A 14,194-nucleotide genomic window follows, 5' to 3' on the forward strand; every position below is an offset into this window, starting at 1 on the left:
GACTGTCTCGTGTATCCTGAGTACCAATGTCTTTATAGAAAAACTCAGTTCTCTGTGAAGACTAGGAAGTGTATTGTATATTGAACTAGTTCTTTGTGTTGTTTTGATATTTAAAATAAAGTTCTTTGGTCCTAATAAAGCGTATCCGGGTTTTATTGAACACATTTTCACAGCATGACAATGCAGTGCTCTGTCTGCCTCCTGAAAAACTGAATAAAAAGGCCATGAACACATAGAAAACCAGTGTCTTGGGACACAGTTATTAAGATTTTCTTTATTTTTCATAAGCTAGATGTCGTTTTGAAATATTTTATATGTTAAATGTATAAATCATTGTTTCATGGTTTTTAAGTGGCTAATGAATATAAGTTTAAATATTAACAGTGGACTGTGGTGCTTGAAGTAGTCACGTGCTGTTTCTCCCCGCGGAGTCTGAAGTGTAGCAAATGCCATGAACGGGCTGCTCCCCGCGACAGTGAGAGGGGTCACCCTCGCCACTACCCCTCATTCCCAGAACCGTGCACTCTGGCCACGGGAGGGGCCGCTGCTGGTCTAAGGCACGAGCTGAGCGACAGGACGGACCCGACCTGGCCAGCTGTCATCTGCATCCGGCACATAACTGAGCCTCCGCGGGCAGCTGGGAAAAGACGAGTGAACTCCAAGCCTTCCCGCTGGAGGCGGTGCGGCGTGGGACACCTAGTTCTCTGTTGCTGTGTAACACATTAGACCAAGTGTGGTGGCTTGAAACAACAGACTTTACCTCGCAGGTCCTGTGGGTCAGGAATCGTCTGGCTGAGCTGGGTGGCTCTGGCTCAGGGTCTCCCCTGGGGTTGAAGTCAGACTTCATGGGAGCTGCAGTCTCTAGAGGCCATCCCGGAGCAGGCTTCACCTCCAAGTCCACTTCTGGCCATAGTTCCTCCCCACCAGCCTCTCTCTACAGGGCTGCCTGGTGACAGATACAGAGCTGGCTGCCCCCAAGAACAAATGAAAGAGAGAACACAGGCAGGATTTCAGTTGCAGTCTGTTATAACCTCATCTAGGAAGTGATACCACATCCCGTCTGCCACTGCGAGTCCCTAAGTCCACACCACTCAAGGGACACAAACTAAGATTCCCCTCTTGAAGGGAGAAGCGACCAAGAATTTTTAGACACACTTTGAAAACCTCCACAGATCCATTGGTTCTAGAGAAAGCATTCTGTACGGCCGTGCATGGATGGTGGGGGCAGGCACAGCAATCTATACTCAGAAGATGCATCTGCTCCAGAGAGGAAAATACCACCTCTGCTGCCATGGAAAGGGTTTAATGTAACCCACATGCCACAGGTAACTGGCTGTTCCCTGAGGAGTGGAGTCACACTGGGGGTTCTGCTTGGCCTCTGTTCGCAGATCAGGCTCTCGGCGGTGGGACATCCGATCAGCCTTGGAAAGAGGGAGACTGTTTAAGCTCTATCATAGCCCCCATATCTGCGGCCATGGCCAGTGTATACATGGGTTCACCGAGTAAGAATGGGGTCTCTGAGGAACGAGGTTCTGACATCTAAGCAAGGACACGTTGTCCTGTTTGCCTGAATTTTGAGCTCTGCCTTGAATATTCTCTGATGTCATTTACCAGGGACACAAATTTCTTAACTTCCTGTCCCTATTTTTCTTTTTAGTTAATTAATTAATTTTTGGCTGCGTTGGGTCTTTGTTGCTGTGCGCGGGCTTTCTCTGGTTGTGGCGAGAGGAGGCTGCGCTTTGTTGCGCTGCATGGGCTTCTCATTGCGGTGGCTTATTGCGGAGCACAGGCTCTAGGTGCGCAGGCTTCAATAGTTGTGGCACTTGGGCTCAGTGGTTGTGGCTCACGGGCTCCAGAGCACAGGCTCAGCAGTTGTGCGCACGGACCTAGTTGCTCCGCAGCATGTGGGATCTTCCCTGACTAGGGCTCAAACCCATGTCCCCTGCATTGGCAGGCGGATTCCTAACCATTGTGCCACCAGGGAAGTCCCCCATCACTATCTTTAGACGCCCTTTTGCATACCTCTCCTCCCCAGACTTACTTGTCCCCAAGTTTTCATTTTGCTTTTTCCAAACCCTTGACCCACTGCCCAACCTGTTGACTATGCCCTTGAGTCAGTAGAGAGCAGAGACGTGTCTTCTCCCTTTTGAAGTGGACTATAGATGAGCCATCCAAAATTCTGCTCACTGAGTGTTCTCATCTACCCTGAGAGGAGGCCGTAGTGTAGCTCTGCTCACATCTGGCCTACCATACACATCCATCATAAACCAGGCTTTTTCTTCCTTTATGAAACAGTCAAGGAAATCCCCCACTTCCCCGAGGTATATATAGACTGAGAAAGACAGTGTAGGGGGAGGAGATATTACAGGACCCGCGTCGTCTGTGCAGCTTGTGGACTTGGGGACTGCTCAGCCCTGGGCTGGTGTTCACCACTTTGACTTGATAATGGAATGTTGCTTGTCACATCCAGTTGTTTGGTTCCTTGGATTAGATCCCCGGTCAGCAGACTTCTTTGTAAAGAGCCGTATACTAAGTAGTCCAGGCTTTGCAGGCAATATGATTTCTCCTGGAACTATTCGACTCTGCCTTTGTAGTGTGAAAGCGGTCGTAGATAACATGTAAAGGAATGGGTGTCTCTATGTTCCAGTAAAACTTCAGTGGGGTAAGACCCTCCCAGTTCCTGACAGCTGTTTCTTGCTCATCGGATTTAATTAGCAAATGTCATCAATATAACGGACCGGTGGAGGGGCTGCCTCTGCTGGTGAGGGAGGTTTGTGGGAATAGGGAGAATTACAAGCTCTCAGCCTTCAAAATTTTGCCCCAATACCATACTCCTTCCCCGGGTCCCCCTCCCTCCCCTTAGCTAGGAGGGCTGGTAGGGTCGAGCATTTAATCGGTGCTGCCACATTTACCAGCAGCGTCGGGATTAGTCCTTGGCCACGTGTTCCCTGAGACCACAGGAAGTGAGGGGCTTCTTCAGGCCTTCCATCCACACATTCTTGTTCTCAAGATATGTTCTTAGTGGTACCCTTGGATGTTCACAGAGTTTCATTTTCTTTTTCCCTATGTATGCTCTCCGGGGTGGTCAGGTGAAACCAGGTGACACTCTAAGCTTTATAATCATTTATAAAGTGTTGGCATAGCCACTGTGGGCCCCGGCCACCTGATCTTTGAATCAATTGTCCTTCGTATACACTTCATCTCATGCTGCTGCCACAGATAGATAATTTGAGGACTCAGGATGCTACCGCGTCCCTGGGATTATCATGATGTGTTTCTCGCTAGCAGGAGTTTTTCCCTGTGCTACTCAAATATGAGCAACTCAATTCAGAATTCCATCTTAACAGGCAATTTCCTAAGGCCACTATTGCATCAGCCAGGGACACTAAGGAAATAGTTGGCCCTCTCCAATTTAGTGGCTTTCAGGGAAGTTTAATAAAGGGAGCATTTGCAAAGATGTGACAGAGATGCAGGGAAACAGGCAATAGTGTCATATCCTGGGACTAGTAACACCGTGGTATCCCCACACCCAGATCCCCCGAGACTCATGAGGAGAGGGCACCTCTCCAGCTACTTGTGATTTTAATGTTGAGATGGAGACAGCCCAAGGGGGGCGGGAGTTGGGGAAGTCAGATGTCTACAATTAAAATTAAAACCGGAAGTTATCTGTCACGGGCAATGCCCATCAAGACCATCGCTTATGAATTTCTGGGAATCTCAGGTTTTGTTTGTTTACCTAGTTTTGCTCCCAGTATCACTGAGCCCCTGCTGGGGTCAGGCACTGACATCAGCACGTTCACACAAACTATACATTTAATTTTCCTCATGTTCTCCCATCTGGGCCCAGGAAGCCTCTGAGGGGAGCTCAGGGTTGTGACCCTGGGCGGGTATACTTGGGGAGGGAAATGACTGTCCCAGCACGGCAGTGACTGCTGCATTTACGGTGGAAGTGCAGTGACTCTCTTTCTTTCAAGCAACCTGTTCACAAAACCGAAAGGCGAATTCCGAGTCTGAGCCCCGGGCCTCTGGGGTCACTGAGACCCCGACGCCACTGTCGCCTCCGCGCGCAGAGCGAAGCACAGCCGCCGTCACGTTTAAATAAGGCGCCCGCTTCTCATTGGCCAGGGCTGCTGCCCGATGATTGGCCCAGCGGGGAGGTGGGCGGGGCCTGGCGCACCCATTGGTCGAGGCGGGAAGTTTAAACAGAGCAAAAAACCTGCTCTGTTTGCTCCTGTTACAGGTTTGCGAGTCTGTGTTCCCGGCTTATTTGCCGGGTCCCGGCGATCGCACGAGAAACGGGGCGAATTCGCTCCAGTTCCCCGCAGCTTCCCGAGAAGACACGGTGGGCGTTCCTGCAGGGGCCGCTCGGAGCAGCCCGTTCGACCCAGAGGCCGCCATGGCGACCAGGCGTCGGGGGCGCGACCGCTGGGAGCGGAGCCCCCCGGAACGGAGGCCGCGGGGCCCCCGGGCCGAGGAGGAGGCGGCCTCCCCGCCGGTCCTGTCCCTCAGCCACTTCTGCAGGTCGCCCTTCCTCTGCTTCGGGGACGTGCGCCTGGGAGCCTCGCGGACGCTGCCCCTGGCCCTGGACAACCCCAACGAGGAGGCGACCGCCGTGAGGCTGTCCCGTGGCCCGGCCACCGAGTGCGGTTTCACCGTCTGGCCTAGCGCCTTCGTGCTGCAGGTAGGAGGGTGGTGGGCCCTCCGCGGTCTCCCCGCCGCGCTCCGGGAGGGGCCTCGGAACGAGTAGTAGCGGACCTGAGGCCTGGAGATAAAGCCAGGTCCTTCCCTCTAACGCTGTGTGAGCACTGGTCCCCGGGGCAGAGGAGCCGGGTCTGCCGGGACTCGGGCGGTGACAGTGCGTCCACGCGCCTGCGCGGAGCATTCTTAGAAGCGCTTTCCTAGCTTTCTGTTGCAGAGAAGCGTTTTTCATAGACTTCAGGCCTCGAGAAGGCCTCGAGAAGACTTGCGGTTCTAGAGTAATGGAATGCACTTTTTAAATTAATATTCTTATCTTTCATCTGTCTCTCTATCCATCCATCCATCTGTCTGTATTTAAAACTGCCAGGAGTACTTTGGTTAGAGCAGGGTTTTTTAATTGCTTTCCATCAGTCATCTTAAATATCCACTTTAGTTTCCATAGGGAAACTGATTCGACAGAGTCAAGGTAACTACTATCCCGGTGACCTTTGTTTTGGCCAAACGTGTATAGCAACAAAGCCAAAACCACTTCCTCGGTGTTGTTTTCAACAAGTATGAGCACTTTATTATTTTAATCTTTTTTTGTTTGTTTGCTGTAGTGTAGTTTTAACGGTGATTCAAATTTAATTTTACGACTGTTGTTTCAAGAACTTCCTGGGTAGCTTTTCTTCATTGCATTGGCCAGAGTAATGCTCCCATTCCTGTCACCAAAATCTAGAGAATTTACTTTCTTATTTTGATTACTGTGGTCTTTCCATAGATTAGAATCTCTGAAAGGGTGAAAAGAAAAAAAAAAAAGAGCTCAGGGAGTCTCACTCCTTATGTAAATAACCGCTTCCTAGGGCAGTGAGAAGAGGCTTTAATCTGAGGTCTGCTGACTTGTGCTAAGCAGTGGTTCAGCTACACTTAAGAACCTGCCCCTTCTCTCTAGTTTATAAATGTTTGCTTTTCATGAAAAGATATGTACTTTTTTCTATCTACATAATACTTCTACTTGTTCTTTTTTGTTTTGTGGCACTGAAGTTTTTGGTTTTTGTTTTTTTAGAATTACACTTTTTATACTGTAAAAGATAAGTGTTCTGATCTTTTAAACCATCAGTTTATGATGTTTTATGGTTTCTGCTTTAAAACAAAACTTGCCTTTTATTAGCTGTTGATTTCCCTCAGCTTCAGGTCTGGGTGTGCTGATTCCACTCAACCCACCAAGCCACTAAGATAATACCTACAAACATGATGTTTACCTTTTGCAAATTCTTTTAAGCTCTATTGCCTGATTTAATCCTTACATCAAGCTCAGGGAGTCCTTGTCCACATTTGTGGTTAAGGCAACACTGTCCAAGGGTTTGCGTCCAATGGATCGGGGTAGGCAGCCCAGTTCACTCTTCTGAGTCTTGCGTGTCTGTTTTCTCATCTCTCGGTTGGAAGTAATGCCAACTGCAGCTGTGCATGGTGCTCAAATGAGAGGAAGCTTCAAGCAAAAGTCTGGACTCTGTGTCCTGAATAAATGTTCTCTTCCTAATTTTTAATGAGGAAATATGCTCAGAGGGTGGAAATATTTATGCGTGGTTTTATTCTTAGCAATTGACAGAGCTGGGATTCCCATCTAGGTCTTATAATTTTAAATCCCATGCACTTTCCCTTATGTTGATTTATAGACATGAGACATGGTTCCTCCCTAAAGACATATGTTAGGAGTTTGAGGGAAAAATTCTAAGAACAAGAAGAAGCTACATCAAACAGCTATCAAGGAGGCTGGGATGTTTCGAGGAGACCGGTGGCTCTCAAATTTAAGAATGCATCCGAATCACCTGGAGGGCTGGTTAAAATACTTTTGGGTCCCCACCTTCAGAGTTTCTGATTCCCTATGTGTAGAATAGGACTAGAACTTGCATTTCTAAGAAGTTCCCAGGTGATGCCTCTGCTACTGGTCCAGGGACCATATTTTGAAAAGCCCTGTGGTAGAAAATAAATATTAGAACATCCCTTAACTAAAACACAGCCCACACCTTCAGTGAATAAGCATGTCACCGTATGACTAAGCAGCACTTCTCCGAGATGCCTGCAAACACTTGCTTCAGATTTGTCTGGACTGCTTGTTAAATGAGGGAGATTTCTACTCCCCACTCCCCACTTACTAATGTGAATTTCTGGGGGCAAATACAGAAAACTCGATGTTAAACAAGGTCTTATGTACGCAGATGGCATCTAACGAGCTACTAGGTGTTATACTTGCCAAAGAATGACAGAAATTCACAATTCGTATACAAATAGGTCTACAATACAATGTATCTAGGTCTAATAAGGAGTGAGGGCCAGAGACTGTCATTTGGGATATTTTTGGTAGAGCAGATTTACTGGGGCCTATCCAAGGAAAACTTTTAAATGTTATTTTCAGTTTCTTTTTTTGTTTTTTGCTGTATGCGGGCCTCTCACTGCTGTGGCCTCTCCCGTTGCGGAGCACAGGCTCCGGACGCACAGGCTCAGCGGCCATGGCTCACGGGCTTAGTTGCTCCGCGGCATGTGGGATCTTCCCGGACCAGGGCACGAACCCGTGTCTCCTGCATCGGCAGGCGGATTCTCAACCACTGCGCCACCAGGGAAGCCCTTCAGTTTCTTTTAGTCTCCTAGTCACCCTTTTTAAAACGTCAGTGATAGTGGTGTGTTAGCATCTGCGTAGGACTGCCGTAACGTAGGGCTTTGTCGTTTGGGTCTAGGTTTTCATAATGACATTCAGTGAAAATCAGCAGCCATCCTACTGAACGGGATTAAGCTACGTGGTGTTTCCATGCTGACTGCATGTCACCTCAGTGGTGAGCTTTAGAAAAACCACCGGCACCAGGACCCCGCTTCAGCATCACTCCTGGGGGGGACATAGAGGAGGGTCGGGGCATTTTCACTTTCTACAAACCCCTCAAGTGATCTCTGTAACCAGGGTTATGCACAGCTCAACTGGCTGGTTTAACAGACTCCTTGGTGCCAGTTCTGGAAATAGGAGCTTTTGCTCTGCAAACGAGTAGAGGCTAACATGAGGCTGCTCGCACTTCTTCAAAAAAATAAGCCACCCGTCTATTGTGCAATGAGTTTGATGCTATTTGGTGTGACTGGAAGGCTGGCAAGGCAGCCCCAAACCGGACTCTTCCCTCCTCCTTCACAGCCGGGCTTCTCGGACGGTCACGGTCATTGCATTTATGGCCACAAGGGGGCGCCAGATCCAGTCAACAGCAAGGCCGCTTCAGTTGTCACTGGCTGCAACTACCATTTTCTGATTTGTCACTAATAAAAAGTTTGTAAACAAAGACCACAGAATCTTAGGACTAGATGGAAATATGAGAGATCATCTCGTTTATTGATTGACAGCTTTTTAAAATCTTCTCCCAAAGGAGGGAGATGCAGCCCCCTTTTTAAATTGTAATTCTGACTTTCTGCCGCCTTTCAGAATCTAGATAAAATAGTAAGATTCTTATCTCAGACACATGGCAATGCTTCTGTTCAAAAATTTAACAGTGATGCATATCCAAGTATGCCATTACTGAAGGTAATAGAGGCATATTTAAAAGAAAGTAGTATAACAGATCTGTTCCCTCATTTGTTTGAGTTACCTAAGAAATTTTTTTAAAGGGTGGATTTGGGGGGCGGGGGAGACCAAATAAAGGTTTACAAAAGGGAAAAAGTAAAATGCTTTATGTTCTATCTCAGTTTTTACACCTCTGAGGGTATTTGTCTCCATAAAAGGTGAAGTTTTATAGCTAGACTATCACTGCCGTCTGAAAAGTATGTGTCAGTCATAAATCCCTTTGTGTCTCTCAGAACTGACTCGCTCTCACTGTCTTAGTCTGTGGATTGTTACAGATGAGCGAAGGGCTTCCTCACGGGAAGGTGGGCGGAGGAGGAGGAGGAGGCAGGGAAAAGGAAAAGCGGATGAGCATCTTCTTCTCCATGTGCTCTCCTCCCGGGTTAGCCGATTAACCTTTCAATTGAGGATAAAAAGACTAGCACTTCATTTGGGTATGCCTTAAAGAAAACAGGCAAACAAACAGAACAAAACAAAACCTCTGCAGCCACAAAATGTACACCTAAGTCATGCTGTTTATAATGTTCAACTCTGTTAAAGAGATTACGTATATACAATAGTCCTCTGCTTCTCTCTCCCACCTCATGTGTCACAGGTCATTTGCCATCCCACTAACGTTAAGCCACCCTGGTCCTCTATCTGTTTCTAGGGCTACACTAAGCAGTTTCTTGTTTCAGGGCTGTGTACATGCTGGCACGTTCTGCTGAATTGCTCCTCCCTTAGCTCTGTCTGTCCAGCTCATTCTTATACTTTGTCTTAGCTTAAATATTAGTAGTATACTCTCTGATCACCCAGGTAGAGATTATAGGTCCCTTCACTATGGCTCTCTCAAAGCTTTTTTTTGTTTCATTGATAACAGTGTTGGAGACTTGTATTTTTGTTTTTATCTTTTCACTTAGACTTTGTAATTTCTTTTATTGAGAAGAATATAGTGTCCATGAGGCCAGAGACCACGTCTACTTTTCATTCATTCAATAATTTTGTCACTTAAATATTTAATGTATGCCTATGCTGTGTCAGGCGCTATGTATGCCATAAGGCACTCAATAACTATTTGTTAAATAACAGTAACTCTTTAGAAGGGACACCCCCTTTTAAAATTTTCTACATATCAATTGAGAAGCAGGTAGTAAGAGTTCACACTGTTGAATTTATCCTAAACAGATAATTTCATTTGAATCTCAGTAAGAACAAAATTTGATAGATATGCCCATTAAGTAAGTTGTACAGGCAGACCTTGGAGATATTGTGGGTTCAGTTTCAGACCACTGCAACAGAGTGAAAATCACAGTAAAGCGAGTCACATGAATGTTTTGATTTCCCAGTGCATATAAAAGTTATGTGTACACTATACTGTAATCTATTAAGTGTACGATAGCATCATGTCTAAAAAGACTACTACTAAAAGATACTAACAATCTGAGCCTTCAGCAAACTGTAATCTTTTTGCTCATGGAGGGTTTGCCTCTATGTTGATGCTGCTGGCTGATCAGGATGGTGGCTGCTGAAGGGTGGGGTGGCCAGGGCAATTTCTTCAAACAAGACAACAGTGAAGTCTGCTGTATTGATTGACTCTTCCTTTCATGAACCATTTCTCTGTAGCCTGTGATGCTGTTTGGTAGCACTTTAACCACAGTGGAACATCTTTCAAAATTAAAGTCAATCCTCTCAGATCCTGCCTTGTTTTATCAACTAAGTTTATGTAGTATTCTAAATCCTTTGTTGTCATTTCAGTAATCTTCACAGCATTTTCACCAGGAGTAGATTCCACCTCAAGAAACCACTCTCTTTGTTCATCCATAAGAAGCAACTTCTCATCCATTCAAGTTTTACCCTGAAATTGCAGCAATTCAGTCACATCTGCAAACACCACTTTTAAATCTGTTGTCCGAGTCCAAGCTCTTACTGCTCACCACACAACAGGACAATACATCTAGAGACAAGTTGTTGGGGCAAGGAATAGTGACTTTCTCTGGAAAGCCAGCTGATTAAGATGGCGGACTGGTATTCCAAAGAACCATCTTACCTGAGTTAGAATTCAGGCTTCTTTTATATTAAAAGGGGAGGGTGTGTTGTTAGTTGTTACAAAATTCTTAGTGCCAGAATCCTTTGCTCTTCCAGCTGTCCCTATAGGTCAGGTCATGATGTTCCTATAAACCTCCAACAAGACAAATGTTACTCTCTGTTCTGCAACTTTTTAAACTCTGTATGAATGGAAAAGTGTTATACCTTTAAAGGTCAGAGCCTTGAGAATGGGCTAGCCTCTATATTTCAGGCTATAGGCAATATTCTTAAGCTGTAGCAAAAGCAATGGAGTACAAAGTTTAAAGTAAAAGAAACAGATCTAATATGGAGTCAGATTTGTTCTTCCCTATTACAATTCTAGTTCTCTTGCTATTTCTACCATATCTTCAGTTACTTCCTTCACTGAAGTCTTGAAGGAAGTAACTGAAACCCTCAAAGTCATTCATGAGGATTAAAATCAACTTCTTCCAGAGACTCCTGTTCATGTTGATATTTTGACCTCTTCCCATGAATCATGCATGTTCTTAATGGCGTCCAGAATGGTCAATCCCTTCCAGAAGGTTTTCAATTGACTTTTCCCAGCTCTATCAGAGGAATCACTGTCTATGGCAACTATGGCCTTATGAAATGTGTTTCTTAATAAGATTTGAAAGTCGAAATTACTCCTTGATCTATGGGCTGCAGAATAGATGTTGTGCTAGCAGGCATGAAAATAACATTAATCTCACCGCTACATCAGAGCTCTTGGGGGACCAGGTGCATTGTCAGTGAGCAATAATATTTTGAAAGGAATTTAGTCTTTTTTTCTGAGCAGTATGTCTCAACAGTGGGCTTGAAATATTGGTAAACCATGTTGTAAAGAGATGTGCCATCATCCAGATTTAGTTGTTCCATTTACAGAACACAGGCAGAGTAGATTCAGCATAATTCTTAAGGGCCGTAGGACTTTCAGAACAGTAAGCGAGCATTAGCTTCAACTTGAAGTCACCAGTTGCATTAGTCCCTAAGGAGAGAGTCAGCCTGTCATTTGAAGCTTTGAAGCCAGGCATTGACTTTTCCTCTCCAGCTATGAACTTCATCCTATAGAAGGCTGTTTCCTCTACACTGAAAACCTGTTGTGTAGTGCAATCACCTTCATTAGTTATCTTAGGAGATCTCCTGGATAACTTGCTGCAGCTTCTACATCAGCACTCAGTGCTTCACCTTGCACTTTTAATGCTGTGAAGATGACTTCTTTCCTTAAACCTCATGAACCAAGCTCTGCCAGCTCCAAACTCTTCTACAGTTTCTTTAATTCTCTCAGCCTTCATAGAATTGCAGAGAGTTGGGATCTTAACTCTGGATGAGGCTTTGGCTTAAGGGAATGTTGTGACTGGTTTGATCTTCTATCCGGACCATTAATACTTTCTCCATGTCAGCAATAAGGCTGTTTTGCTTTCTTATCATTCTTGTGTTCATTGGAGTAGCACTTTTAATTTCCTTTGTTAACCAAGAATTCCAAGAACTGGTTGAAATAAAGAGGTGTTTATTTGGGTTTGTTAGGACTCCAGCCCAGGAGACACAGATCCAAAAAGTACTTGAATTGTGTTCCATCAGAGTACAAAACGGGGAAAGCTTATTAAGGCAAAAAACAGGAAGGTGACATAAATTGTTCATCAAGGATTAGGATTGGAGCTGGCAAGAAGTAAGGGTGCTTGTTAGGCCAGGATTGGTTGGGGTCCAAAAGGGGTGCAGAGTTACAAGGGGAGACCTTGAGACCATAATGTTGCAGCTGGCAGTTCTAGCAGATACTGTTCTGAGAACGGCTGGTAGTATTGATTTCAGAGAGACAGAAGGGAGTGGTGGCTTGAAGCGAGATCTTAGTTCCCTGCCCGGGAATTGAACCTGGGTAACCTGGATGAAGACCAGGAATCCTAGCTGCCAGACCACCAGGGTCCAGAGGCTAGAAGCAAAGTGGCCCTGGCTCTTACCCCCGTTTGAAAGCGAGAATGTTTCAAGGAGGCAAAAACTGTAAAAACAGGTACAAAGTTTACGATTAGAGTCATAGCACAGCAAGTGGGAGAGCACACAGAGAAGCAGTTTGTTTATTTAAGACTAAAGCAAGGCAGAAATACACACCTGGGGAGAAAGGGTGTGGGTGTCCTTGCTAACGAGGAGGAGCCCAGTAAAGAGGCGGCTAAATCGTTTATGTAGGACAGTCCTTCCGGTCTTTGTTTACCTTTGGCCAGTTATCTCACTTCTTTTCCCACAGATGACCTGTTCTAGAACCCTCCCCAACATGCGTGTACATCTTTTTTCCAAGACGGGTTCCATCACAGGGGCTGTGAGAGGCTTGGCATCACCTATTATGGGGTGGTGCCCCCTCCTTTTTGACCCCCGAGGGGTCAGGAGTGGTCGTCGTATCTCGTTACTCCAGCAGAGCTCAGCTCCCGCCATTAACTTTGTCCTTGGAGTGTCCAAGGAGAACAGATTTTCCTCCGCTTGACAAGCACCAGCTGTCCAGCCCAAGGGCCCATCTATCTCCTACCTCAGTATCCTTGAGTCTGATACCATTCAGAAAATTCAGGTTCTCACTGATGCGGGAATGTGTCTAAAACCATATCCACGATGGCCACCAGGTTCCATTTTGGATGCCTGAACAACAGTTGCTCCATGTTGAGTTTTAAATGATCTTAAATAGGTCATCACCTTTAAGAACGTTTCCTTTTCATTCACAGCTGGACGCAGGAGGCCTAGCTTTCCTCCCGTCAACGCTTCCAACATGCCTTCCTCACTCAGCTTAATCATTTCTAGCTTTTGATTTAAAGTGAGAAACATGCGGCTCTTTCTTTCACTTGAACACTTAGAGGCCGTCGGAGGGTTGTTAATTGGCCTAATTTCAATGTTGTTGTGTCTCAGGGAACCAGGGAACAGGGAGGCCGAGGGAGAGGGAGAGGCACCGGGGAACACCTGGTCAGTGAAGCAGCCAGAACACACACAGCATTTCTCAATGAAGTCTGCTGTCTTCTATGGGCTCAGTTCCTGGACCCCAAACGATGACAATACTGACATCAAAGATCCCAGAACACCAGAACAAATATTATAATGAAAAAGTTTGAAATATTGCAAGAATTACCAAAATGTGACACAGAGGTACAAAGTGAGCAAATGCTGTGGGAAAAATGGCACCGATAGACTTGCTCAATGAGGGGTTGCCACAAACCTTCAATTTGTTTAAAAAAAAAAAAAAAAAAAGCAATATCTATGAAGCGAAATAAAGAAAAATAAAACAAGGTATGTCTGTATATGACAAAAAAAGAAAGAACATTCACTGACCTAATGATTTCTATATGCGGAGCACACATCACAGAACCAGAAACATCCTAGCCTGGAACCAAAATAATCTAGCCTACCACAGATGTGCTGATAAACACTAATTTAACAAAGTGATGAGTTGAAATTTAGTGAAATGAGACAAAGCCCATTTTTAAGCTCGAAATCTGGGGGATCTTCCAACCCTAACCTTTGCTTATAACCCCCCTTCCTTTTGTTAGAGTTGTGTGAGTGTGATCTGACAAAGGATAAAAACAGGTGGGTTGAAGATGGTGTGTGTGGTCTCTGGGACTGAGATTTTTCCAGTTTTTCCATCTACTAAGGCTTCAAAGCTCTGAAAGTGAGTCTCGGACACTCCCCTAATTATTGATACTAAGCTGTTGAGAAGCTCAGGAATTCTGCAAGGCCAGACAAGGGGGAGGCTAGCCTTCACCAGGGTTTTTCTTGTGATTTTATTCTTGTTGTTTTTGCTGTAGCTGGTCACTTAACTGATTTAGCATAATTCAACAAGAAAGATCCAAAGATATTCATTCAGTATCGTGAAACCGGAGCATGCTTCTACCGGGCCCATGGCCAAGCATAGGGAAG

The 14,194-nt window shown here is 45.6% G+C and overlaps 1 protein-coding gene across 2 annotated transcripts in view; it reads left to right on the top strand.

Moving 5' to 3' along the window:
* Nucleotides 1-4,396: 4,396 nt before the first annotated feature.
* ASPM (assembly factor for spindle microtubules) overlaps nucleotides 4,397-14,194 on the top strand; it is a 62,761-nt gene continuing 52,963 nt past the window's right edge. For both annotated transcript variants that reach the window (XM_059048096.2, XM_067020775.1), the window contains exon 1: nucleotides 4,397-4,681. In XM_059048096.2, coding sequence (XP_058904079.1) covers nucleotides 4,397-4,681 — 285 coding nt within the window. The remainder of the gene's footprint in view (nucleotides 4,682-14,194) is intronic.

Source organism: Kogia breviceps, chromosome 1 (assembly GCF_026419965.1).
Source record: "Kogia breviceps isolate mKogBre1 chromosome 1, mKogBre1 haplotype 1, whole genome shotgun sequence".
NCBI classification, from domain to species: domain Eukaryota; kingdom Metazoa; phylum Chordata; class Mammalia; order Artiodactyla; family Physeteridae; genus Kogia; species Kogia breviceps.